This window comes from Crocodylus siamensis, chromosome 2 (genome assembly GCF_052110815.1).
Source record: "Crocodylus siamensis isolate JL-2025a chromosome 2, ASM5211081v1, whole genome shotgun sequence".
In the NCBI taxonomy this organism is placed as follows: Eukaryota; Metazoa; Chordata; order Crocodylia; family Crocodylidae; genus Crocodylus; species Crocodylus siamensis.
The window spans coordinates 180,504,838-180,532,672 of record NC_143396.1 but is presented as its reverse complement, the minus strand read 5'-3'; the positions used below and the strand labels follow the sequence as shown (position 1 = coordinate 180,532,672).

The 27,835-nt window shown below is 43.9% G+C and overlaps 2 protein-coding genes across 6 annotated transcripts in view; one reads left to right on the top strand and one right to left on the bottom strand.

Annotated features, from left to right (window-relative positions):
• Nucleotides 1-2,271: 2,271 nt before the first annotated feature.
• PRR33 (proline rich 33) lies at nucleotides 2,272-27,113 on the top strand. 2 transcript variants are annotated; one of them, XM_090032475.1, is made up of 3 exons: nucleotides 2,272-2,294; nucleotides 2,672-2,772; nucleotides 25,330-27,113. In XM_090032475.1, the coding sequence occupies exon 3, from the start codon at nucleotides 25,339-25,341 to the stop codon at nucleotides 26,944-26,946; it is 1,608 nt and encodes a 535-aa protein (XP_089888601.1). In that variant the 5' UTR covers nucleotides 2,272-2,294; nucleotides 2,672-2,772; nucleotides 25,330-25,338; the 3' UTR covers nucleotides 26,947-27,113. The 2 variants fall into 2 exon arrangements, with proteins under 2 accessions (XP_089888601.1, XP_089888600.1); XM_090032474.1 differs by lacking the exon at nucleotides 2,272-2,294 and adding an exon at nucleotides 2,560-2,589.
• The window catches only part of LSP1 (lymphocyte specific protein 1), a 92,955-nt gene continuing 84,629 nt past the window's right edge, over nucleotides 19,510-27,835 (bottom strand). For all 4 annotated transcript variants that reach the window (XM_090032483.1, XM_090032481.1, XM_090032484.1 and 1 more), the window contains one exon: nucleotides 19,510-21,041. The gene's annotated coding sequence lies outside the window, so the exon portion shown is untranslated. The remainder of the gene's footprint in view (nucleotides 21,042-27,835) is intronic.

The following is a 27,835-nucleotide window of genomic DNA, read 5'->3' as shown; positions in this document are numbered from 1 at the left end:
GTATGTGCTCAGTGCCTGCCCTCTGACACCCTCCCTCCCCACAGCTTTCAGAGGTAATTAAAGTCCTGCTGCTTAAGGAGAAACACACACCAAACAGCCATCTGTGTAATAACAGTCCACATGGCCTTCAGAAGGAGGGAGGAGGCATGGGGGAGTCTGGAGGAATTCATGGTCATCAAGCAGCTTCACTCATTGAGCAAAAACAGTGAGAAAACGCATCTTAGGCTATGCCTGAGCTCACAGGTTTTTTGGTTTTGTTTTGTTTTTGTTTTTTACAGATTTCCTTTATCACCGGCTATTTCACTTGCTTTCTTTGTGTGCTACCATCCGCAAGACGGCATCTGCTACAGGCAGTTAGATGGCCACTATGCTTTGATGCTGGAAACTTAGCTCACCCTCTGCAGCATCTAAAATGGCTTTAAGGTTTCTTTTGAACTTACCCAAATAACCATGGAACCCTTTAAGTGATTACCTGAATAACTTAGCCCCGGCCAGGTCCGAGCATCTTTGCTGGAATTCTCTTATGGGCGAGCGCAGAAAGTAGAGAGCACACAAAAGAAAACTTTTTTTTCTGCACCACCCTTCTTGCCCCCAACAATCTATTTCTGGACTATCTTGACTTCAAAGCATCCTTAGCAACACATAGCAGTACACGCCCAGCAGTCAGATCTCAAAGAGATACCTGCTATATTTCATGAGCTCACAACATCTTGGCATAACAGAAGAATCTTAGTTCTCTCTCTCTTACACACACACACACACACACACACACACACACACACACACACACACACACACACACACACACTTTCTTTCTCGCTCTTTGTTTTTAAGAAGGGAGGGGTCTTCTTGACTTGCTCACATCATTTTTCCTTCCATCCCTTCCCAGTTCTCTTCTAAGACCTAATACTTAGCTTATCTAAGCCACTAGCCTACTCATCCTTTCTCCAGCTCCTCCTCTTGCCCTTCGATTTCCCTCTTGGAATGGCCAAGATACAGGATTTCTTCCCAATTTGCCCCTTTCCCCACAGTCTAAACTGTTTGCCACCTCTTTGGGCAGGGTACAAAACTGGTGGCAGTGCTTTAACCATTCATTCAGGCTTTACAGAGGGATTTGGTCACATTTTGTACTGTATAATTTATCATTCCTGGGAACCTCAAGGTCATGGAAGGTGTCATGTCATACAGTTCTCATTCACAAGGCCTTGGCTTTGGTGGGGACTTTTCCATGGTCCATATGAATCCCCATTATATCCCAGACCATCCACAGCTTCACGGACATTCCCAGGCCTGGAACAATGTCAACAAATCCACCTCCGAGTAGGATGGAGAAATAATACAATTGTTTCCCTCCATGGGGCCTTCACCTGAGTGCAAGGGTCATGAGGTTCAATCGGATCCATGTCCTAGAGTCATTCCATGCCCTGGACCCCACCATTTAGACTGAGCCCCCAAATCTGCTGCCCTTTTCCATTCATTCACAGAAGTAGCGCCTGCCTGACATCCTTCTTACCTGAGAGGAGGCAGCCAAGAGAAGTGCCGAGCCCCCTGGTGAATGGGACAGGCTGCAGGATCTGCAGACTTTTCAAGGTGATTAAGCCCTCAAGTTATAGTGACATTTGATCTTCTGGAGAAGCTGATTGGCCATTAGGCCTGCAATGTCAGGAGGAGAAAAAGCAAGGCGGGGGAAGAAGGAGAAGGGCTGGGGGGGGGGAAGGGCATACCAAGTATAGGAACAGCTGGAGGGACTGCATAGATTATGCTAAAATGGGAGGGACATGTTTGGAGAAAAAAACCAAAGGCTTAAGTTTCTATATTTATAACCCCACCAGGCAAGCAAAATTTATAGAGGAGTATCCAAGGAAAGAGCTATAGGCTTTTATGCAAGCGTGGAAGCATGGTTATCATAGAAACACGGTGCTCTTTGGCACGCAGTATTTAACTAGAGTCATCAACGGCCCATCATTTTTATCGTTTAAATGGTTATTCTTACCGCAATAGCCATTACTCCCTGGGCTAGTCTGAGAGACCTTCCATTGCCGTTCTAAAGATTTCAGTGCCTTTGTCTCTTGGGTGCAGTTATGATTTATGAAGGTAATGCAGCTGCTGGCACCCTTTGGGCTTAGGACTTCTTTCATTTCTACCTGCAAGAACTCTCTTGAAGTTAACAGGAGTCACAACAGTGAGTGTATAACATGTCAGAAACATGGTGCATGCATACATGCACACCACTGACATGCGATAGAAATGGCTTCTGGGGTCTACCAGCTGCTAGGGCCACATCAAGAGCCAAGGTAAGAGAATCTGGGGAATAGTAGGACCTGGTGGTAAAAGAACAGGCACAGAGAAAAGTATACAAGATTTGCTCTGTTATTAGAGCAGTCCTTGCAGTTCCTTCACTTGGCCGGTAGAGGTTTACAGTGCCTAACACAACTGTTTTCATGCCATCAGGCTTTACTTCCCCCATCCCCTCCCTCCCATCCATCTCCCCTTGGCAGGGATCCCCTGCAGCATAGTGCATGCCCTCCAGTGGGGCTGATGGCTTTACCAGCTTCTTTTGCTACGAGCCTGTAAGAGCAGAGAAAGCTGGTAGGTCAGAAGCCGTGGGGCAGCTTTTATTTTTGGCGTGCATCTCAGATCAATTCCTTCCCCTCCTCCCTTTCATTTGTAGGGAAGGAAGAGTCCAAACTAAGGATGCACAGGCAGGTTTCTAAGCACACGGCGCTGGGAGCAACAAGCTGCAGCCTGTAACCATCGCTCAGTGCTCACCAGGTAATGTACAAAAGCAAGAATCTCCTTTCGAGCTTTCATTCTTTGGCTGTCATTTTTTTTATTTCCCCTCCTCCAAAAATATATTGAAACAAGGCTCTTGTTAATTTGCTGGAGGGAAGGGAGATATTGCTACAAAGTGCAAAGGATTCACATGTGGCCCTCTGCGTTATTATCATATTTCATTCACAGGAGGGAAAGACAGAAGAAATGTAACTAGTGCATGAACTGGGTTGGGAAAACCCATGCAAATGGGGAAGAGAGATGCACAAAGTATAAGACCACGTAGTGCTGGGGTTTTATTCCCCCTCTCAGCCACTGAAAGCACGAATGCAATGAACGCAATTTTACGTTGCATTTTCAACCTCATTAAGCATTTTTTGTTGATTTAGCAAGGTTGTTTTCACTATGCATTCTAACAGCTGACATTTCTCCAAGAAATACTGTAACTGATGAGCTGGAAAGAGCAGCTTGGATATAATGGAAGGGAATATAGAGCTTTCTTGTCCTTTTTATGTTAACAGTGTAACCTGCTTGGCAATGTATAAGGGAATGCATTTCCTAGTCTTGTTTCACTAACTGTCTGACTGTTATATCCCCTCTTTACTGCTGACATTGCATCTCAAGCTGTTCTTCAGGAAAGGAGTGCACTAGCAAAGCCATGCACAAAACTAAACTGTATAGTGCCTGCCCTCCCTCTGTCTTCTCTAGTTTTTCAAACTAGTACCTTACTTGGAGGTAGAATGCGGCGGGGGAGGGAAACAAAGTGCAAGAGACAAAAACTGGTGTTACAATGGAGCAGATCTTAATCCTATGTAAATCAGAGCAACTCCACTATTTCAGCCAGTTGAAGATCTGACCCATTCGTCTTAAGCCATCTGTTGAAAACAAACCATGCAAAATTAAGAAGCTTCTGTGTGCCTCGTACTTTCTATGTGCTGTCTGCAAGACAGCAAGTGCCTTTCAGCTCACTTGAATCATAAAGATCTCCTTCTGCATGGCAGACAAGTGTGTGCTGTCAATTTAGATCACTGAATGGATAGCTAAAACTGAGTTTCTCTCTGCCTTGTATTTTGAATCACCTCTCTGCTTCAGACATCAGATTTCAATACTATACTTCCTCCTGCACATGTGTGCTATCTATGCCCTATGGCTTTGAAGATAGCTCCCAGTAGCTGAAAAATAGGATCTATGCAGCCTACTTATTCTAATCAACCTGGTTCAAACAACAGCCTTCCAGTGATTGTATCCAAACACATTAAGTCTGGGCCTGTCCGTAAACCAAATAAATAATACAGCTGCTTCATACACGATCTGGGTGGGTTTTGCATCATCTGCCTGTTGCACTCATCCTTTCTCTGCTTCATACATGGCTCATTTGCTCCATCAGTCATTTTCCTTCTTGGTGGATCTGCTCTTTCAGTCATCTTCCTTCTTGAAACATTGATGATATATTACACCCATCAACACCCAGCTTCATTAACCCCTCTTTGGGTATCTAAGGTGTTCATCTCATGCTACTTTCATAGCATCTCCAAGCCAAGCACTAGCTTTCCACTCTTACCATACTATACCTGTTTTGCATACAGTCTATTGTGTCCAGGCATCGTCTCTCTGAAGGATAGGTTATCTAATTCACGTGTTCCACATTTGCTGCACGATCATCTGGTCTTTGGTTCAGGTCTCATCTGTACCTTGCGTATCTTGCTGTTCTTCTCTTTGTAGATCAGCTCTGGTTTATATGCTAGTTCTGGTTCATAATCCTACTATTTTATGTCGAATATTTCCTTAATGCTTCACCCATCTGGTTCATATTTTATGCATGTAGTACGTGCCTGTTTCTCATTTCATGTCTTGATTCCACACATCTGGCTCATACATCACCTGTAGTATTTCTCCCATTGAACATCTCTCTCTTTTGCATATCATCCAAGTTCTGTTACCTGCCCATTTCCTCCTTGTTTCCACCATGTCTCCATATCTAGCATCCTTCTTGAACTGCCTACAATACATCTTATCCCTTATGCCACTGAGGAAGCACAGTTTTCTGTCAACAGCTTGTCCTCTATCTCCTGTTCTCTAGTAAAAGAATTCACCAAGTAATGGAGGAGAAGGAGGATTCATGTTTAATCTTACGATAGGACCTGGCTCTTAGGTTGATAGCAATAAGACTTAGTTAAATGATGTTATGGCAAGTATACTTGTGGTAAGTATGGCTTATTCTGGTCTTCCATCGTATAAGTATCAGACACAGGTGTGTGTGTGTGTTTCAAGTGTGTATGTCTGATTCACAGACAATTTAGACAAAAAACATTATCCTGCATTTGCCAATTTTACAGAGAGTTTACTACATCTTTGTATAGCAGCCTGTTGCCAGGGTAGGAAGCCCACTACCAATGTTCAACATTTAATGGGAGCCAGTGCTTGGTATAGAAAGACCTGGGCAAAATACCCATTCAATTAACCTATAGAAATCATTGTCTGTACTTCCTTGTAATTGGGAGTGCTACCAAGGATAGCTGCTTTGGAATACCCATAGGGAATATATAGCATAGCATGCTTGCTTGTGAAAGAGAAGGAATCAAACTTCATGCATCTCCTCTTGGTTGACCACTGAAACTAATCATTCAACACAGAAGAAATCCAGTGGTTTGAAACTTGCTGCACGTTCATATTTCTCTGTGTAGCTTTACAAACTGCAACAACACACCTTGGTTTGACAATGAGATTATTACATCCAGGATTATTTTAAGTAAAAATCAGCATTCAGTGTTTCCATGGACCACAGGAGCTAAAAGACTGAATCACACTTCACCAGTCACTCTCATCCTCTGTATTAATACTGCAGAAGCATAACTGGAAAAAAAAATCTATTTATAATCCTGGAGTCTTGAAATGTTCCCTGTTTTACAGGTTCAGGTCCATAATGCGGTTCTGGGAAAAGAATGGCTGAAAAATAAGTGTATTTTTAATGACCTGAGATTCTAAAAGGAAAGAATGAACTCATGATATAAAAAATACTGTATAATGTCTTCCTGTTTCTTTTGTACAACAGTGTATTCATATATAAAGCTATATGTGCAAATCAGATATTTTCTGATAAAATGCTCTCTTTCTTCAGAAAATGTCAGTTTACCAAGAGTGAAAATGTTTGCACGATATAGGTGGTTTTTACAAACCTCCTAATCCAGTTTTGGTTTTGGGGGGGGGCTTTTTTTTTTTTTTTAAAACATTTAGAAGTTGTTCAAATGTGCCATTTTAATATTTTCAAAACAAAAATTTCATTTCTTGTTTTAATTATTTTGAAATTTTAGTTAACTAACCCTACAGGTTAAAATGAAAGGGTCAAAACTGAAGTGGAAATTATCAAATAAAAAAATTTTGATTAATCTAAATCAGAAATTCCTGTTTACTATAGTTGGTTGGTTAGCATGTTCCGAGATCAACTTACGCTCAAGCTTTGGGACAAAAATGGTTTGGAATCTTGAACAATCGTCTGGAGTGGGAAAACCATTTCTCATCTATCTTTTACTTTTCTTTTAATACCAAACCTAGAAGGGCAACAGACATAGCATTGCCTCTCAGAGTCACTGGGTGACAAAGAACCCACAAGGGTCATCTAGTCCAACCCCCAAAATTGTTCCTTCATGCCACAATCAAACCAGCAACCTGAGTATTGCCACAAAGACTGAGTCTACAGCCTACTTTACAAGCTGAGCTGTAAAGGGATGACAGCATTTTACATTTTCGGTATTCTTGTTACATACTAGAACAATGGCTCATCCACCTTCCCTTCCTGATTTGGTAGCCTGTTGTTGACTGACACCATAATGCCTAGATACACTCAATAGATCTACTACTCTTCCTTTTGGACATTACAGCATATCTATACATTCTTGACATACAGTGCAATGCCCCTGTAACCAGGAACCCTGTCCTGTTACTGAGACAGTGAGAAAGTGAGGGTTGCACATTTAAGTTTAAGACACTGGGAGAGGCAGGCTGTGAAGACATAAGCCCTGCGCCAGTGGCAGAGGGGTCAGGCTGATCTGCACAGAGCTAGAGGCAAGAGCTCCCTGCTGGGAGCTGAGGGAAGTAGTGTAGGAGCTAGAGCCTGGCCCAGGCTGTATAAGCCAAAGGAACTTCTTATACAAAGCTAAGAAGCAGTACCAGTGACTAAGGGAACTGTGATTAGGCCCGGGAGGGCCACAGCAGGTAGAAGACAGTGGGACTGAGTGAAAGTCTAGGGAAGGCCTGGTGAGACTCACCCCAACTATAATTAGTTGTGCCTAGGCTTTGCTCATTGCATTTGGAACTGGAGGCTTAGGTTATGGCTGAAGGGGCAGAAGGAGACAATGAGGTTGCCTAGAAGCAAGATGCTGTACTTCATGAAGGACCCTCAAAGACTGGGTCAGAATGAGAGGCCTGAACATAGGGGTGGTGACTGAGTAACAAAGACATGACAGGCAAGTACCAGAATCAACCAGAGAAAAGAAGAAATGGGATTAAAGGAGCCACCAGGAGGCACCACCTCTGCCTTTAGACAGCAAATCCTGCAACAGCCCCCTGCATGTTTCTGGCAAAAACTATGACCATCAGTGTTGATATTCCAATAGTGAGAGCTATCCCATCAACTTTTTTGGAACTCCAATTAAGTCATTATTTTCTTTACAAACTAGGACTCTGTTCATTCTGGTTTTTTCCCCCTCCCGGTCCTTGCATTAATACAGAGGCATTTCATCTTGCACTTTTTCTACTAGTCTTATCATGGTTTCTAAGCTTTTCTCCAGGTAGGTCTCTTGTCCCAGCCCTCATCCTATGATCCCAGTCATGCACTGGCCAACAGGTTTCTCATACCATCTCCTAGGGGCCCTTCTTTAAAACCCTCATCTAGAATGCTCCTCTCAGTCTTCGCCCCAATGGTGACACATAGCAGGTGTACAGGGATGTATGTGCACCCCCTGACAGGCAGCACTCCCCACTTAGGCAGTGGGCAGGGAATGCAGGTGGGAGCACCAGTGCCCCCCCTGCAAGTGCCGGCCAGGGAGCGGGGGCTCCAGGAAAAGCACTGCTGGCACTTCTGGGAGTGCTGTGGCTGCTTCTATGAGCGCCGCTTGCACTTCTTGGCCAGTGCAATTGGCCACAGAGAGACCCCTGACTCAGATGGCTCCAGTCACCCATGCTTCATCCTATCCATCCCATCTCCACCCCATCCCTGTAATAGTGGTGACAGGGTGTTATGATCAATAGTGTTTAAACAGGATGCCCCACATGTACTCCTAAAATCTCTTTGTCAGTATATGAGAAATGTTGCCAGTAGAAGAGCAGATGCTAAAATGAGGACCATATAATAAACTGGAGAGAGGGACAGGACAAATTGCACATAATTATTCCAGTTATTTCCTATTACTGGAAGAGATCCACTGATCTGTTTTGTTCAGTAGGTCAAACTAGGTGAGTATAATGGCCCCTCCTGGCCTCAAATTTATTTCTCTAATCTAAGTGCTAGAAGACCCCTGAATTTTTAATAGCGATCACTGTACTCAGACTCACTCTTAACAGCCCGCTCACAACTGGCTGTGTGTAGTTGGTTTATCTCCCATTAGCTCCTGTAGTACTTTCACCTGGTACAATGGGCTTAGAATCATTGATCTACTTTCCATCCCACTCTTGGGGATGGGCTGTCCCAGAAGTCTCTTTACACTGCGAACCCTTCTCCTCTGCCTCAGACACTGAGAGGGACCAGTTCTTTAAGGGAGAACTAACAGGCGTGTTGCATCAGATATGGTTGTGCAGTACTTGCCACTTAAAGGCTGTGTTTACACAAGACACTAACTGCACAGTTCTTACTGTGCAGTCATTTACTACTTGCATACCCAAGTACTAAATGACTAGGCAGTAACCGGAGATACTGCATAGTAGAATCCCCACATGACTTCCTGTTGATGCTGACTGTGCAATAGATCATTACCACTGGGCAGTAGCTCGTTACTACTGTGCAGCAGCGTCACATCATGGTTTGTGCTTTGCGACACTACTACACAGTAGTAACAAGCTACTGTGCAGTAAACATCCCATGTAAATGCAGCCACACTGAAAGAGCAGTGAGGGGCAGCTTCATCATGCCAAATATCTGCCTCTAACTAGTGTTGTTCCCCAGAGGCACAACAAGCAATTTCTGTATGGTAGCAGTGGCCAGGCCAGCAATGGAGGCAGCAGCTTCCATTCTGGTGTCCACTCTAAACCAGTGCAATGGCTCATGCCCAGCTTACCTACCCTTCACTATGCTGCCATAGCTACCATATTTATCCTAATTTGATTCGTCTGCCTGCTTTAGATGTAAACTCCTTAAGACCATTTAGGACAGATGTGTTGTATACTGAGAAAGCGAGTGACCATATAAAGGCAGGTAGAAAGATCCAAAAAGGGCCCTTTCAAGTTATTGGATGCTTTCATTTTCTGTATCCAGTAGAAAAGCCTTTAGGTTTTGTCAAAAGACTCAAGTACAAGAGATGCAGAAGGGTTTCAGGATACAAAAATTCCATGTTTATGCTCATGTGTAAAGACTAGCCATTCAACCCAGGTGCTCCGTTACAACGGAGGTCATCAAGCAAAGCTCTGGATTCTGCTGCCCAAGTCTTAGCCGGTGGACAGGAGTTTGCCAGTTTGTTGGCATCTCATCCCAGCCTCAGTGGTTCAGGTTTGAAGCAGGACCAATCTGTCAGAACAAGCGTGATAAAGACAACAAAAGGAAGGGGCTGAAGTTGACAGAAGTCATCTGCTAATAAACAGATTATATGTTCTTACATGCATCCTGATAGCATCTCTCTATTCTTTGTGCATCTGTTGAACCTTGGGGCAAGGGATGCAGTTACAGTCTCGATGGAATTGTGCTTCCATGCTTCTCCTCCAGCTGTTACTATGTGGTCTTCTAGCAATCCTTATCTGAGGCTAAGCCCTTCTCAGGTAAATATTACTCAAAAAGTAAATCAGATGGGTCATAAAACTTTCCCTGATTTGCCATAGAGCTGGGAAGCCAAAAGGTTGAGGAGACCTCATCTCAACTATCAAGAGATAACTCTTTTCTATACATTTCACATGTAAAGATTTTGGGTATAAGCAGGCAACAAATTTTAAACCAGTATGACTATTCAGAACCAGGTTTCCTATTGTCCTGCAGCTTCTTTGTCCTGCTCTGCTAGTGACGCAAAGCAGCTAGAGACAAGATGAGAATTCCCTCAGTCTGTTTGTAGTAAAGCAGCTGGCAGACCTAAGCTCCTACACTTGTCTTCCTCACCCTCATTTAGGGTGCATGAACAGACCACGTTATGCTCGGGCAATCCCCAACTGCTATACAGTCCCATGGGGACAACAGTCAGTCATCATATGGACCTGAATAGATAAGGGGAGAAGATGAAAATGGAGCTGCTAGAAGAACATGAAGTCTTTAACTTATAGAAGTAGGTGAGAAGGCAGCAGTAGTGCTACCAAAATGAATCGCCATTCTTCTTAAAAATCCTAGTGAATTTGTTTCGCACAAAAAACTACCACCATAATTTCTACCCCAGCTGTGCAACTCAAAGAGGTCAACAGTTGAATCAACATGTAAAATGAAATATTGCATTGCTCCTATAATAGGTCCCCATATGTCAGGTTTGAAGTAACTGGGATTATTTACATATGTGCTTTACCATGCAGTAGACTAACCTATTGCACAATAAAGCATCACCATCTACACATGCGCAGCAATTGGGCCAGCATGGATTTATTTACAGTGCCATCAAACACAGGTACTATCTGACGGTGGAGTAAGTTACTGCACTTAAATGTATGTGTAGATAGTGATGTCAGGATTAGTTTACTCCAGCTCAAAATGCACTGGAGTTTATTCAGTTGCATTAATTGCATATGTAGACATGCCCTCTTAGTGTACAAGAGTGCAACAAAACTGGGATTGTTGCAATACTCCTGGCTAAATGGAGAGGACTGCAGTCTTCAGAGTTTTCATCTTAGCATGTTTCACTAACACTATAACCCCACTTCAAAACCAAGCTGGAGAGACTTTACTATGTTCAGAATTTTGGAGATTACAGAAAAAAGATCACTTGCATTTTTTTCTCTGTTAATCTGTTTCGCCTACCATCTGTATTGATAACTGTGTAATGGAATTGCCAGTCAGTGCATGTGAAGTAAAAACACAGCACTTTCCAAGAAGCTATGACCTGAATATTGAGGAACAGAGAAAGAGTGCTGTGGAGAAGCCACAATTAAGGCCAAGCACAAACCCAGGTGGAAGGCATTTTAGAGACTGTGGAACAGAAAAGTCCTCAGAAAACCAGTCTTGGGATGAGAACAGGAAATAAAAAGGAAGTCACTGGTGACAGTGGATGGCATACATAGTAAATGTGGAGAAAAGATTAACCGAACAAACTTTTGACAACTCACCTGGTCTGTACAGGCCCAAGAAGGAGGTTGTTCATTAGCCTCGTCATGCAGCTTTTATCCAAAAAGGGCCCTTGTTGGTGATGTTGCTAGCCTCCTGGTTGACTTTAGGGCTGAGCTCAAGTAGACGAAAAGACATACTTCCGTATTTTATTTTATTAGAAGCTCTTGGTATTACACCAGTATGTGTCACTTTTTCAATGACCAACTCTTGCTTCAACATTTCCCATTGTCACATTGGCCAGGATCCATTGCTTTCTTTCAAAGGTCTCTTTCATTGTCTGGAGCTTTCCCAACACATATCCAATGCCCAGCTCTCCAGGTGATGCTAGGGGCCTCACTCCTAGACTTTGAGTTAAACAGGAGATCACTGCTAGAACATTCAGAGACTCCACCACAGACTTATGTACCGCAGATCCAAGACTTGCCTTTCTTCACTAAAGAACATCGGTCAAACTCAACCCTTCCAGTTCTCTGAGGTCATACACATTTATCAGTGGGCTAGTGCCAAAATCCAAAACTGGGTCTCTCAGTACAGGGTAACTAAAGTACAGATTCAGATTTACAGGTAAAGATCATTCTACACTGTTAATTTAGAAGGAGAGTAACCCTTAAAAGCTCAGCTTCAAGAAAATGCCCAAATTGGCTTCCCCACCAACAGTGACTGTTCTAGAACATTCATCCTGGCACCATGTCACCATCACCTGACTTTCATCTCTGCAACAGTTTAGATGCCAAATCTTACTAAGTCAAATCCAGGAACATGCAACAGTGTTACCTGATAACACCTCTTCATGCTAATTATAACTAATGGAACTTTCCACGTATCCAAGGGGGTGCTTTCTTTTTTTAGAGGCACTGATCTCCTGGATTCATTTGCTACTGTAAATACCCTTCCCATACAATGTGTTAGTAATTTACCAGCAAGTCACCAGAAGCTATGGAAGTCAAAAGGAACCAAATATAAAGTTTGGCCCCTGGTGGTCTGGAATCACAGATTGTCCATTCGTTTTGGTAACTGAGGCCAACGTTACACTAGATGCAGCCAGGTGGCGATTAGAAATAGCCAAGATAAGCAACAATGATAAATGACAGTTCATTCGATTATTTTTTTATTTTCAATCATTACGGCAGCCTCATGCTTGAAGCCTCATTTGTCCACTATGTGGCTTCTGGATTCAACATAGTGAAATGTACCATGTTAAAAATTGTTGGCAATTACTCCAGATGTTGGAAACCTGGAGAGAGTTCATAGAGTGATGAGACTCATTCACAGACTAGAAAAATGCACCTTACAGTGAGAGACAGGCAATACCGATAAGAATGTTAAGCAATTTGGCCACAGCCTAGGAGTGCTAATTTGTCACAAAGATCCCATGACTCAAAGCTGAACCTGAAAGTTAAAGCAAGTTCACACTGGAAATAAAAATTCAGTTTAATAATGAAGGCAGATAGCCACTGGCTACAGTAAATTCTCCATTACTCAGAACTTGGAGTCAAGATTGGATGTCTTTCCAAAAAAAATATATGCTGTAGTTCAGAGATATCTAAGTGGCACCCCGTGGGCTGCATGTGGCCCCTGAGTGATCAAACTGCAGCCCCTGGGGCCTGTGATCTGGGTGCTGCCACTCTTTGCTTTTCGCTATTGCTGCTGGAGTCTCTGGGCACCCCCTCTTTTCTCCAGGTTTCACTGCCTGTCTGTTTCCATAGCTCTAGGATTGGGGGCACAGCCACTAGGGCTGAGAGAGCCTGGCCAGGGGGCTTGGGAGGGATCAGAGGACCTGATGCAGTGCAGCAAAGGGAATGCTTCCATGGTATGGCAAGTCTGTGCATGTACAGCAGGAGGACCCATACAATTCATTCCCAGCCACTCAGAAGGTGGACAGCCTTGCCGTTACAAAATTATTGGGTTTGGCACTGAAATAATAGTGTTAAATTTTATGTGCCTTTTATGCTGGTGGTCAACTGAATATGCCTGCAGAAAAGGCACGTAAGAGGGGTACATGATAGCAGTCTTCAAATACCTGAAGGGATGCTATGAAGAAGAGATAAAGCACCTTTTCTTTCTTGCTGCAGAAAGGACACACCAATGGCTCAAAGTTGCCACAAAATAGGTTTAGATTGGATATCCAGAAAAACTTCTTCACTGTCAGACTACTGAGGCAGTGGAATAGACTTTCTAGGGCAGCTGTGGACTCTCCATCACTGGAGGTGTTCAGGAAGAAGTTGGACAACCACTGGGCAGGGATGATCTAGGATCAGCTATGCCTATGTTCTAGTAAGGATATGTCCCATGCTTCTGAGCTTTGCTGCTTGCCCTTGCCTCCAAGGAAGGCTTAAAAACACCCCGAGACATGTAGAAGGGCATTGGGTGTTGGCTAGGGACAAGGCTAGGGACTTTGACTGGGGCATGCCAGTACTCCTCCTGGGAATCAAAGCTGGGGGGTGCCTGGCTAGTCCTCTGCTTGGGGCCAGACTGATCACCATACATGGGATCAGGAAGGAATTTCACCCCATGGTCAGATTGGTATGGAATGTGAAGGGTTTTACCTTCCTCTGTAGCAGAGGGCACAGCCCTCTGCCTAGGATCATAGATGCTGAGGGTTGGAAGGAACCTCAGGAGGTCATGTCTAGTCCAGCCCCCTGCTCAAAAGCAGGATCATCCCCAACTAGATCATCCTAACCAAGGTTTTGTCTAGCCCAGTCTTAAAAACCTTCAAGGTTGGAGATTCAACCCCCTCATTAGCAAGTTCAACAATCTCTCTGGGTAACCTGTTCCAGTGCTTTACTACGCTCCTCATGAGCAAGTTCTTCCTGATATCCAGCCTAAGCTTCCCTATCTGTAGCTTGGGGCCATTGCTCCTTGTTCTGTCATCTGCCACCACTGAGAACAGTCCAGCTCCATCCTCTTTGGAACCGCCCTTCAGGTAGTTAAAGGCTGCTATTAAATCTCTTTTCAGTCTTCTCTCCTCCAAGCTAAATAAACCCAGTTCCCTCAGCCTCTCCTCACAAGTGATGTTCTCCAGCCCCCTCACCTTTTCATTGCCCTCCACTGGCCTCTCTCCAATTTGTCTACATCCTTTCTGTAGCAGGTGGCCCAAAACTGGACATAATACTCCAGCTGTAGCCTCACCTGTGCAGAATAAAGGGGAATAATCACTTCCCTCAATCTGCTGGCAACACTTCTACTAATGCAGCCCAGTATACTGTTAGCCTTTTTCACAACAAGCACACACTGTTGACTTATATTCAGCTTACTGTTCACTGCAACTCTGAGGCCCTTTTCTGTAGAGCTGTTGCTTAGCCAGTCACTCCCCAGCCTATACTGGTGCACATGATTCTTCCATTCTAAGTGCAAGACTTTGCACTTGCCCTTAGAGATTTATATTGGTCCAAGCCTCCAGTTTGTCAAGGTCTCCCTGAATCCTAGCCCTACCCTCCAGCATATCTACTACTCCCCCTGGCTTGGTGTTATCCACAAACTTGCTAAGGGTGCACTCTAGGCCCTCTTCCAGGTTGGTAATGAAGATATTGAACAATAGCAGCCCCAGGACTGACCCCTGGGACACTCTGCTTGATACTGGCTGCCAGCTAGACATTGAGCCATTAGTTACTACCCTCTGAGCCTGATGATCCATCCAGTTTTATATCTAGTTTTCTAATATATTGACAACATTTCATAGAAGCAGCATGTTGGCTGCTGCAGTTCCCTGGCTTTACTTGGGGCAGGTTAGGCTTGTGTTGGGTCAGGACTGATGGTAGTCTTATGTACAGTTTAGATTTTAGAGCATATAGGATGGCTTGGATATTAATGATCTTACCTCAGGCAGGGGGTTAAACTAAATGACCTCTGGAGGTCTGTTCCAGTCCTACTTATCTATGATTCTGTGCTAAGAAGTTTATAATGGTTCCTCACACTCTTAAAATCCATAATCCAGAGCATGGACCTGTGCAAAGTCTCATTACAATATCTGCATTGATTATAGCAACTGAGGATTTAGCCCAATTAATCTCTTAATTGGTCACCCCCAATCTGGTGCCGAAGATGAACTCCGATTTAACTCAACAACCATTCTAGGTTCAATTTCTAAAGTGTTGGCCTCTGTAAGCCAGAAACATAGCATGCAAGGTGAAAGATCATCTCTGGAATAGTCATCAAAGGATATTTTTACAGTTCAATACCTCATCTGTGAGTGGCAAACTTCCAGCAGTCTTGATGGAAAGGTCACATACTTATCTGGCATTTATTCAAACCTCTTTGGTCTAGAAATCAGACATGAGTCTTGTAAGGGATGCTTCATTTATGCTTAGCCTGATCCAGTTTTCATTGAAGGCAATGGCATAACTCTATTAGACTTCAAGGAGGTCAAATCCAGTATTGAATAGCTGCTGATTTTCTTAAAGGTCAAAAAGAAGGCAGAAGACAGACTTTGTCAGTATTACTGAACAAAGAATTAAGAAGGGCAGTTATGCAATTTTTTTAAATACAGGGAACAACCTAAAAGTTATTTAAATTTAAAAAGTTCAAGTAAAACATTGGATTATATTTTAGGGCAAGAACGGTTATTCATAATTGCTCTCATATCCATGTCAGAGACCAGCAGAATGATACATTTTCTTTTTATTTAACCTAATGAGCAATGGGAAGAAGAAAATGAAGTGTGTTTAGATTGCAAACCCTCTATCACTTGGGGTCTTTAAATGCAGATTACACACCATTCTAAAACATGTGATCTAGATTAACCATGCTGCTGTTATCCAGGCAATCATTACCAAACTCCACGCAGGGATCAATGGGTGAAGCTGTTTAGCCATGTTATACAAGACATCACACAATGAAGTTGTTATACAGGAGATCAGACAAGATTGTCATAATGTTCCCATTCATCTTTATGATATATGCATTTATCAGCATCAGGACCATTTTTACTTTAAAAAAAAACAAAAAACAAAAACAAAAACAAAACAGACAGATAGGAAGAAAAACACAACCAACCAACCAGACATTTGTTTCAATAGCATTTGTGTAGCATTCCTAAATATGATATCTCCCAGGGACAAAAGTAAAATATCAGCATGTTTGCTACAAGGACTGGCAAGCCACTTATCAAGCACTATTTGATTATTTATAGATATTCCACCGATTATTTTCCAAAAAAACCAAAAAAATTGGCATTCAGGCCTAGATTTTCAGACACTGACTAGTCTCTATTTCTAAGGACACAAAATAGAGATAAGGATGAGATTCATTCTATCTCCTCGCCCACAATTAATATCAGCTAAGAAACTGCTTCAGACTATCCACTAAGAGCCTGTTCCAGAGCCAGTGAAAGTCAATAGGAGGCTATTGATTTTAAGGAACTGTAGACCAGAGTCTTAAGCCATATCTACACTGCAGGGGCAGTGTGTCCTGGCTGAAAAGCTACCAATCACATCTTACTTCCATAGGCTTCCCAGATGCATCCCTTCTCAAGTTCTTAATCACTGACATGCTAGAGTGGCCACTGGGAATGACTCCCAGAGTGGCCTTAAAAGTGTACAGTTTGAAGCAGGCATGTAGGGGAAGGGCAGTCAGGCTATGCTCAATATCATTCCACCCAGCCCATTACAGTTGCCAGTATGTAGACATGATTTCAGTGACCTCACTCGTGTGTGTACTATATACATATGTACGTACACACACACACACACACACACACACACACACACACACACACACACACACACACACACACACACACACGAGTGAGGTCACTGAAATCATGTCTACACACACACAAAATATAGGTGTAGTCAGATGACTGAAGCACCAATTATTTTTACATCTATAAATTATAAGGCTAGTAAAAGCCAAGCCCTGTTTTTTTAGGCAGAACAAGCACTGTGAATTGGGGGTACTCTAACTACTTTCATCAGATACTTTTCCTGTGACTTTAGCCCCCAATGTTTATACCTTCTGAGAAATTTGAAGTTAAGATTTTCCTTTTTAATTTATCCCATCTCCACGTGGACAGGGAGGGATCATAGAAGCACTAGACACTTTTGCATTTGCTTAACTTGCAAAGCATCTTTTAGTTTAAAAAGTGAATAAATTATTATTATTGTCATGGTAGCACCTACAGGAATGGAACACTCTTGTGGTAGGCACAGCACCAACCAGAAAGAGTCCTTGTTCCCCTCCCACCCCCAAATTTATACTTTAATAGATATAGTAGATAAAGACTAAAAGGGAAAGACAGAGACTCGTAGAAATGCAACACCTAGCAGCAATTTCTGTTTTAATTTGAAAAGCATCTGTCCCTTTAAATATATTTCCCCCCCAACACTTTGGAGTGAGGTGGGAAGGGATTCAGACTCCCTCTGCTCCAACATACCATTCCAGGGTGTGCCAAGAGCACCTATGCTTGTCTATCTGAAGGACAAGTCAACAGCTATGCAATCCAGAGGTGTGAAATTTATCTCAGGATACCTCAAATTCAAGGGGCTGAAAATCCAAGCTTCGGTTCAAGACTTTCTAGACGTCATCAGGCCCCAGGATGGAAAGTTTCTTGGACTTCCTGAAGCTTAGTAAGGGCCAGATGAATAGGCTTGCAGTCAAGGCACTGAATAAGACCTCAAAAGATCTTCATTCCTCTGTTATCAACTTCCTATGTTGCTAGAGGGAAGTTCCTTTCTTACTTCCTAGTAAATTAATGTCTTCATACCTTTATTCCTCATGATATTCAAGAGAAGAGCTCAAGGATAAGCCAACATCTGTGAGGTTTTCATGTGCTAGTGAAGAGGGCTACAAGTACCTTGAGCTCAGGGGTCAGCAACCTACAGCCACTGGAACCATTTGATCCAGCCTGGAGACACATGGCTTTATTGGCATGGGGCTTTGGCAGAAATCACTTTCCCCTGCCTCCACAGAGAAGAGGCAGCTGTGGGTACAACAGCTTATGTTCCTTATGCTGCCACTGTGAAAGAGGCAGCAACACCTAGGTGCTAGTGCCCACTCCTAACTGGGTCAGCTTGCAGCCTTAAAAGCTTTTCTGACTGCTGACCTAGTTAGATAGGGAACAGTTGGTATTTTTATGGAACAGACAAGCAAATGTCACATTGTGTCACCATTATTCAGCCAGGAACTGGGCAATTCACAGAGCAATAGCTCTCCAAATCATAATCTAGCCCTAAAGCAGTAAGTGTAAGAGACATGAAAGCTGAAATGAGCCGGCATAGGATAAAGAAATACAGCAACTTCCACCCTCCCATATTCTACAGTAGGCCCCTACCACCACTGGTCTCATCCCCAAATTCTCTGGTCTACCAGTAGCTCAGTTGACCAAAAGGCTTGGGCTTGTTTTTCCATCTGGAGAAGAAAAGACTGAGAGGAGATTTAATAGCAGCCTTCAGTTACCTGACAGGTGGTTCCAAAGAAGATGGAGCTAGACTGTTCTTAGTGGTGGCAGGTGACAGAACAAGGAGCAATGGTCTCAACTTGCAGCGAGGGAGGTTTAGGCTAGATATTATGAAAAACCTCTCTCACTAGGTGGGGTAAAAGCACTGAAACAGGCTACCCAGAGAAGTTGCAGAATCTCCATCCTTCCAGGTTTTTAAGACCTGGCCAGACAAAATATTGGCTGGGATGATCTAGTTGGGAATGGTCCCGCTTCAAGCAGAGGGTTGAACTAGATGACCTGCTGAGGTCCCTTCCAACCCTAATTTTCTACGATTGCCAGTACTGTCATTAAATGGTTCCAAATAGCAGCAGCTAGCACATATACTTATACTCATCTCATCCTCTCCTTTATAAGAGTATCAGCTCCTTGTGAAGCAAGACAGTTGTAGCAAACAAACTGCTTGGTCTCAAATACACCAAAAGGTGTATGACACCACTGGACAAAGCTTTCTGATCTCAACCAGAGAAACTTGACTTTGATTAGCTTTATTGACAGAGGGAGCTCATTATTCTGCTCCACTGCAGCAACTACTTTTTTGGGGAAAAGTTATTCTCCAGATTACTCACAGATTTTTTTCCACCCATTGTAGTGGGTCTGATAAAGCAATCATTGAGTGCAAGTTACTCACTAGTGTCCCCGTTGCAAGCGGAATGGAACATCCCTATCAAACAGTTCAAAACAGTAAAATCTTTTTGATCTGCCCAGCACCTGGTGAGCTCTAGCCCCTTCTTCATTTCAAACAGTCTAGAGAAATTTTACTCCCAAAACACATTCCTTAAAGAGGGAGGATCAAGAGTCTGGAAACGCATGATTTTGTCGCAAAGGTCAGAACACCAGTAAAATGCATCAGAGCCATAACTGTTACCATATCTTCTTAAGAAGTTTTATTAATTGCTTACAAAAAAAATAAATCCAGACACACAGTAAATTAAAGCAGAAAGCAAACTGAGGGAGGAAGGGAAAAATGAAGAGAGAAGCAGGCCCCTGGGAGAGAGCCCTTTCTTAGAAGAACAAAAAAGCCAGTTGCAAGTGTATGTTGGTGGCCAGCCCTTTGCATGGGGGAAGAATGTTAACAGGAGAACTGGGGATGTGCTAATACTGTGTAGAAGGAGACATGAAGGGGTTTGCAAAATACAAGTTAAAATTTGCAAGGACTAGGAGCAAGCCAAATCCTGGTGACTCTCTCAAAGATTTAAGTTTTAGTCCTCCAGAGGTCTCTCTAGTACATATAGAAAGCTCCTACCTCCCCACAGTCACCAGAACAACCCTTTATCTAGACACCTTCAAGGAACAAGCAGAAGAGAATTAGGAGAGTTGATGGTTTCCTAGATGCACGTACCACCTCAGCCCAAACCAACAGGATAAGACTTGTTAGCGCACCTGGATTTGAAGTTCCATAGGGACTTTTGACGCAGCTCCTCTGGAGCATTAAGCTTCAAAATTAAAAAAAAAAAAAAAAAAAAAAAAAGAGAGAGAGCGTGCTATCAAACATGAACCAATTGGAAGAGGAAACCTTAACTCCTCAGTAAGGACCAAGACATACTTCATAACAAAAAATTAAACCATAGCTAAGTGGCCACAGTTCACATGGACAGAGTCCAGAAAGTTTTGTACCTGCAACTGGTTAGTGAAAGGATGGTCTGCATCTGGAAACTGAGAAAACCTGGACTGGACTAGACTAATTTAGCCTTGTCCTCCTTGGAAAGGGGAAGGGCAAGGATTCCCTCTGCATCTTGAAATTCAAAAGCAGAAGTGGCCCAGGTACAGCTATGGCAAAAACAACAGGGGTTTGGTTCCCTCAGCCTAAAGATGACAGATGGTTCTAAAATACCTTTGACATAGGTCAGCATTTCCAAAACTGTTGGGGCTACACAGCAGTAGGGGTCTGATGGGTGAGAAGCATCTCTACACTCCATTATGCTACTGCTCTTCTTCAAGCATTAAATTTTTGTTTAGCTTCCTCCCTCCCCAACCCAAAAGGCTTGAATAACTCAGCTTTCTTAGTGGTTACCAGGACCCCCACTAGGTTTGGCCAATTAGTAGAGCGTTCTCTTCATACATTCAAAAGGTAAAAGGATGCCAAAGGAACAGTCTCCAGTCCCCAGCACGGAAACAGAAGAGCCCAGAGGAGCCAAATACAAACAGCCAAAGAGAACCATATAGAAAATTTAAAACATGGATCAATTTTGCCAGCTGATCTTATTCCTTTCATCCAACTAAAAGCATCTTGGGGCAACACTGCACCCAGGAGGGGACTGTCTGCTCCAAAACAGCCTGAAGTCAACTGCTTGGGAGGAGAAGGAGGAGCAGGAGAAAAACATCCTTAGATTATCTGCCTCGTAGCAGAAGATACATCAGCAGAGGGTTGCATCGAGCTAGGACCAAGCTCAGCTGTAAAAGAAAAAACAAAACATTAACATATACTACTTCAACTAGTACAAGTGATTAAACTCAAGTGGTCTTGGGGCAATCACAAGAACTTGCAGAAGGCTGCAGTTCTGATCAATCTCAGACACACTGGGCATTTATAGACATGCTCCAGGAGCAGGGCACTTTGAAGTGGCTCAGAGAACTGCTTTAATTAAAGCGCCGAGAGCATCACGTGCATCAGTGATCCTGCACTAAAAATGACGGCGGGGCACTAACCAAAGCTCGCGCCGATACATTACCATGCTCCAACCGACTCTGTTAAGCCTCCCTACATATGTATAGGAGCTCATTGTTTCTCAGTGGGAGGAGATTAAAAACAAAATAAAAAGATATTCTGGTATTGGTCGTGGTTCCTTTTCATCCAATAGTGTGAGGTGTAGGATTTCCAAACATAGGACTGGAAGGAACCACTCAAGTCACACCTAGTGCCCTGCTCTGCCAGGCAACCACTTTATATAAAATCCTTTCATAAGCTGATCCAGTTTCACTTCACCACATTAGGTTGCACGTCCCCACTTCTCTCATGGATGTTGCTCCAGAACTTTATTTGCATGGTTAGAAACCTTCAAGCCTATATTCATTCATGACCAGTTTATACCCATTTGATCTTGCACCAAGATGTTGAGTTAAAATGACAAAGTTGTTCTTCTATAACTAAATAAGCCAAGCTCTTTTCATTTTTTTTTTTTTATCCCGATAGGTTCTCCCTTCCCCAGATCACCCTTCTCTCTACCTGCTCCAGTCTGAGTTAGTCTTTTTTTTGACTAAACGAGGGGCCAGAATTATACACCTTATTACAGATGTTCCCAGCACTGTTGTACAAGCCTCCAACACTCCTTGCATCTCTCTTCTGGCAATACCCCAACTGATGCATCTTTTGGATAGCTTTATATTTTGTCACTTCACATCCTGCGATCCGCTATTGCGCCCATAGCCTCCGCTATTTCCAATGTAAGTGGTCAAAGCTTATAACAGAGGCTTTTATTATGAATATTCCTTAGGGAATCCGAATCTATCCACAACACCCACTTCCCAAAAGAAATCCCCAGTCTACAGGTTATTCTCTTAGCTTTCTCCCTTTAATGCAGCTCCTCCTACTTAAATTAACTGAACTGGAGAAAGCTAAGCTAGTAGACACCTGGATCATAGTCCCTGCACCAATGAACGTTCAAGCATTTTATGAAAAAAGTAGAGCAGTATCAAGGGCAGAGACTGAAAGCAGCCATCCCAGGACTGCTTACAGCCTATTCTACTAAAAATACAGGTTTCTCTGAGATGAATGGAGCTCCCAGGAAACATGAAAGTCTCTTTTGGCGATGGAAGAAAGATCAAGCATTTCTGTTCACTCATTGTCTTAATACCCAAGTGCTCAGGGAGCAGTCATCTGAATTGCAAGGCAGTCATTTAAAAGGAAAAAGGAAGTGATAAAGGAATATACTTTTCTCCCTTCCCCTTCCAGCCACATCCAACTTACATACACACTACATGTATTGCCTTGCACATGTCAACACTGTCCTTCCTCCATCCTGAAAAGTGACTATTTAGCCCTATACCATTTCCTATCTTTTAACCACCTTTCAGAAAAGAGCCTTCACTCCAAGCCTGTGGAAACTAAGTAGCCTCTAGTGAAGGACCTCATCAAAATCTTCTGAAAATCTGAAAGTATATCTGGATCTCCTTTGTCCACATGCTTGTTAACACATTCAAAGAACTCCAGGTGGCCTCACCTGCTGCCAAGAGGTCTGCAATTTCACCTTTGAGTTCCTGCAGAAAGCTAATAGAAAAGCAGGGCTAACACATTCCAGTGAACAAGCATGGCTAATGTTGAAAATATATCCTCCCAATCTCATCTGCCCCATTCACTGCCTATATGTAAACAGCATTTTGTTTAGACCAGTAGGGTGCCAGTGGTGGAACTATACTGATCTAATTAAATGGATGCATGCCCCCTCCTGGAAATGCATGAACCTAGCTTTACATGAAGCCTATCAGAGATAAATCTATAACATGTGCCTGACGGTCCTAGGGGTGCCTCTCCAGTGTGATCTGAGAGCAAGCTCAGAGGGGTGCCCCCAGAGTTATTCATCTGGCGAGGAGAGGATCCTATAGTCATCTGTAGGTCAGTAAAGTCTAATGCCCAAGAACAGAATTAGGCCTAATGCTGGCCTTTGCTTTAAAATGAAGCCACTGAGCCACTTGGAACATCCAACTCTTGGCATCAAATTCAAATTCACGCCCTTTCAAGGCTTTCTCCAGAAGTGCTATGAGGTTTTTCCACATTTGCAGGCAAAGGGGAAAAAATACTGTTGAGCCTAGGTACCACCCTAATCATGGAACAGAACAATAATGTACTAGGCACACCAGTACCCTGCTCCTTCAGTGCTCCTAGTGCTAGTCCAGAGAAGAGCTCTAACTGAACAGCTGGAGAACAGCTCTTGAAATTTAGGTGGCAGAGTACTTGGGCAAGCTCTTTAGAGCTAGGGCAGCACAATTCTGTGCCTGGTATAGACAGGGTGCCCAAGGAAGTCCTGGCTCCTGCAGTGCTGATCAATGCTGCAGCAATAGCTGCTTTTGCACCTCCTCACCACCCCAAAGGCGGCACCCAGGGCTGCACCACCTACACAGAAAAAAATCTAGCAGAAAGAACTACAGCATCCCCTTTCTACCTCTCCCCTCTAAGAACAGCTTTGAAAGATGTGTCTGTAGCAAAAAAAGCAAACAAAGTACAAGTCCCACAAGACTTTATACCACTGTGCACTTGAATGAAAACATCTGTTCTACACAAAGGGCACTGAGTCAGTAAAGTAGACAAATCTCTAAAGATATCGATACAAGATGCATCTCACCTCCCTCCTCCCTTGAGGACTGGGACCAGCAACTTTAGGACCTCACAGCACAAGCTAGAACAGCAGATATCAAAATATGTCAACTGATAGTCCCAGCACACTCTCCTATCCTCACTCCCCTCTCTGCACTTCTTTCAGGACACCTGATACTACCCAACACTGGGAACTGAAGGATTCATGGATTTATGCTGCACTTCTTAGCTAAGCCAGATCAGCATGTTAAGAGCACAGTGATAGCTGGAGGCAAAGTTTGATCAGTGACACTTAGGAACAGAAGGTTGGTGCCAGGGATGAAATAAGCCAGGTGGTAACTCTCGCTCCCTACCCACTCAAGGCTGGGAGATTCCACGTGCCATACCTCAGACGTATCATGCATCACTATTCTTGTGGCCCCTTGTCCTGGAAACCCCTATTCTAAATCAGCCCCGATTCCTTATGAAGGGCAAGCTTTGCTCCTAGACATGGTGGTCAATACAGACACTGCAGAGTAGGACAGTAATGAGACGAAGTCAAGGGGTGAAGGGTATGCACTAAACGGTGGAAGTGACTGGATGTGCTCCAAAAGGGACACATTTGGCTGCAAAGTTCAGATCAAGATCTCAGACAGCTCAGATCCAGGGGCCAGGTTTGGCTGCTGATTAAACAGAATTGTTTATTATTTAAACTAGAGGTAAATGCAATGACTTAATTTATCTTGAGGGATCGTGGAAGTAAGAATGAAGAAACAGTTTAGTGCCTGAAGCAAAGAACTACCCAAACAAGTCTGACAAGGCCGTTTTGCACTGAAATATGCAGTTTGTTGAAAACATCCCAGCTTTCACAGGGATGTGTCAATTTTGCCAACTATAAGGAGGGAAAACGTCAAAACATTTTGTTCTACATTCATATAGACACTGCTCCTTTATCAAATACGAGTATAAAGATGTTTTGAATTCTCATTTGGCAGACCTTCTGAAGTTTCAACTTTTGTTGTTCCAGATCTGAACAAAAACCAAATCTCAGCCCATCAAATTCCTAGAGCATGAAAATGCTGGTTTCTAACCAGCTCTCTTGCTGGGCAAGCTGACTCAGCAGATTTCTAATATTCTTCCCATCAATACATCTCAAATCCTGAATCACAGTCCTAAATGGCAGACCATCCATATTCTCCTGCTGCGTCTTCATGTTCACTGGAAAGCAATTTAGACAGCTTGAGAGGATAGGGTGTGAAAGGACTGCAAAATAAAAGCACTGCGTCCAAGCCTGACTAGGATGCTTCAGGGCTTTGGGACTTAGAGACCTTGTAGACAACAGCTTGAAGCTTGCCACCATTTTCCTGATCCCAGTGGCAGGCCCAGACAGCACAGCACTACAAAGTTAAACACGTGGTTGCCAAAAATAAAAATTTTGTATTTTTTTTCCAGGGGATTAAAATGCTGATCACTGTAACACCACCTCATGAACGAGCTTCACTTCACCCACAGACTCCACCTCCACCCATACTACCCAAACCTGGAAAAGACAACCTTAGGCTCCAGAGACTCTTGAAGAAAGCTGCAAAGAAAGCAACCTTAGGTCCACAGCAAGCCAAGTTGTTCCAGTCTAGTCTCTCCCCGGTGAGCGAAGCCAGCCCCGACCTAGAACACAGCGACCGCTCCTCCCTAGTAAAGACCCCAGAAACCTCAACCCACCTCACCATCAACCTCCCTCCCCGCTTTTCGATCAAGCCCATCATCCACCATGTCCCAACGCCTTTCCTGAAGAGCAAGCCCTTCACGTTCACAGTAACAGAGCAAAGAAGCATCTCTGAACATCTGAAGCTCACGGTCTCTCCAGCACCATCCCCAGTGCACAGGCAAGGTACTCCAGAGTCAGCCATGCCCAGCCAGCTTCCCCATCCCCAGACACATTCTGTATTTGTTTTCCCTGAGCCTCCCGTCTCTGTCACACCCATTATCACAGAAGCTCCAGTGGAGGTTACCCATGTCAGCAAAGCGCACACGTATTTCCATAGTGTACAGTCACCCAGGCCTAAGACTCCTCTCTCAGACCAGGTCCCTAAACCCCTCAGTGATGAAATGCAGAGGCCTTTGCCCACCCCTCCAGAAACAAGCCACTTGGGACAGACACCAGTCTCTCTCAACACTGGTGAGGCTCAAATTGCCCCTCCCAAGTCAGAGCCCTCCATCCTTCCTTCTGTGATTGTACAGCTCCCCTACCAATCCCCCAGCCCTGCAACTCCTAAAGAGCCCGGTGGGGACACTTCCCCCAGGGCTAAGACCCCAGATGCCCAATGCAAGAGACCTGCAACTCCCAAAAGTGATATGGAAAAATCTAACACAGAGCAGGCTTCCAAACTCCATGAGCCGCACAGTGAGAGTCTAAAGCAACCACCTCCCAGTGCAGCTCAGACGCAAGACGCCCCAGTGGCCATGATGACAAGTGACACCACCAGGGCTTCCTCCACAGAAGCAAAGGAGGAACACATCATTCCACCGCAGCCCACTGCAGTCTTTTCCAGTGCTGGCCCTCTACCCAGAGCTGAGCCGACACTACCATCTGTGGATAAGTCTAAGCCCCCTACAGTTGGTCTCAGAGGCTGGTCTCGCCTTAAGAAGCACTTGATAGTGGAACCAGAGGAACCCAAGTTCCCCGAACCTGAGCCAGCCATGCCTAAACAGGAGGAAGGAGGAAAAAAGAAGTCAGACCTCTCTCAAGGGAGCACCAGCCAAGACAAGCTCATTAAACCAAGGGCCACCAGGATGTGGGATGCCATATTATATCACATGACGACAAGCAAGATGAGAAAGCAGCAAGACGAAGACAAAGGGGTGAGGAAGGTGGAGGGATTTCCATTCCGGTGCCGCTTGCCTCTTCTTCTTCACAGACCACGTTTTGATGCCCGGAAGTTGAAGGAGCTGGCTTCCAAACCAATGACGAGGATCACCACTGTGTTTGAGCTCAGCCTGCTCCACCGCAAGCCACCCGAGGAAGACCCCAAAAACTTCAACAGGACTGCATCAGGGTGGCAGGTAAACTGAAGCCAGCTGAATTCCACCGTGGCAACTAGTGCTTCACCCCTCCCTCATGCGGGTCCTCCAGGATTCAGGGCAAGCTCCGCACAGGAAAGCATCTTATAACCAGGCTTCTCTGCTGAATGGAGCCACGTGCAAGAAATAAATAAAATCCTTCACACCTAGCAACCTTATCCTGAGGGTTTTAGGGGTTACTATGTCTGCATACCTAGAGTTATACATATATGAAATGCACTTAACTTCCACCACTGTGGGTTCAGAACCCACAAAGAATACAGTGACACATACACGAAGACCAGAGACCAAAAAGGAAAGCAGTGAAGAGACCTGCAGAAAAAACACCCATGTAGTAACTTTTAAGTTTACCTATAGGAAGGAGATGGGATCTTAGGAATTTTTCTTACAGCATTACAGGAGGCACTAGTCTGAAAACAGGATAGGTTGTGGCAATGCAGCTCTCTCTGCACTACATTAAAATGTAGAAGTTGTCTCCTCCTGGGCTGTAGTTCCAGCTTGTTAAAAGTACAGCTCCTGAACCACTGAGTTTATTGCTTCTTCAATGAAGCAGCTAATGAGGGCTTCAATTCCTGCTCACTTGGAACGAGAGACAGAAATTAATTCCCTTCATGTCAAGCATAGTCAGGGGCCAGAATGGAGCTATGATGCATGCTTCTCTACTACTACCGAGTCCAGAAAGCTGCATTTCATTAGTTTTCAGTTTTATAAACGAGGTCTGCTTCCAAGTAAATATTAGGTTATGGAGTATAGGGAGCTCTTTCTTGTAATGTTTAGAGATAGTCTCAGTTTCAAATGCATTTGAGTAGCACCTGTTGGGGAAGAATATAGGAGGGACTAGCAATTGCGTACTTCAGTTTTTGGATGTCCAGCTCGAGAT

Excerpts from the sequence above, each read along its gene's own strand:
- PRR33 (XM_090032475.1), top strand. The coding sequence starts at position 25,339 with ATGCTGATCACTGTAACACCACCTCATGAACGAGCTTCACTTCACCCA.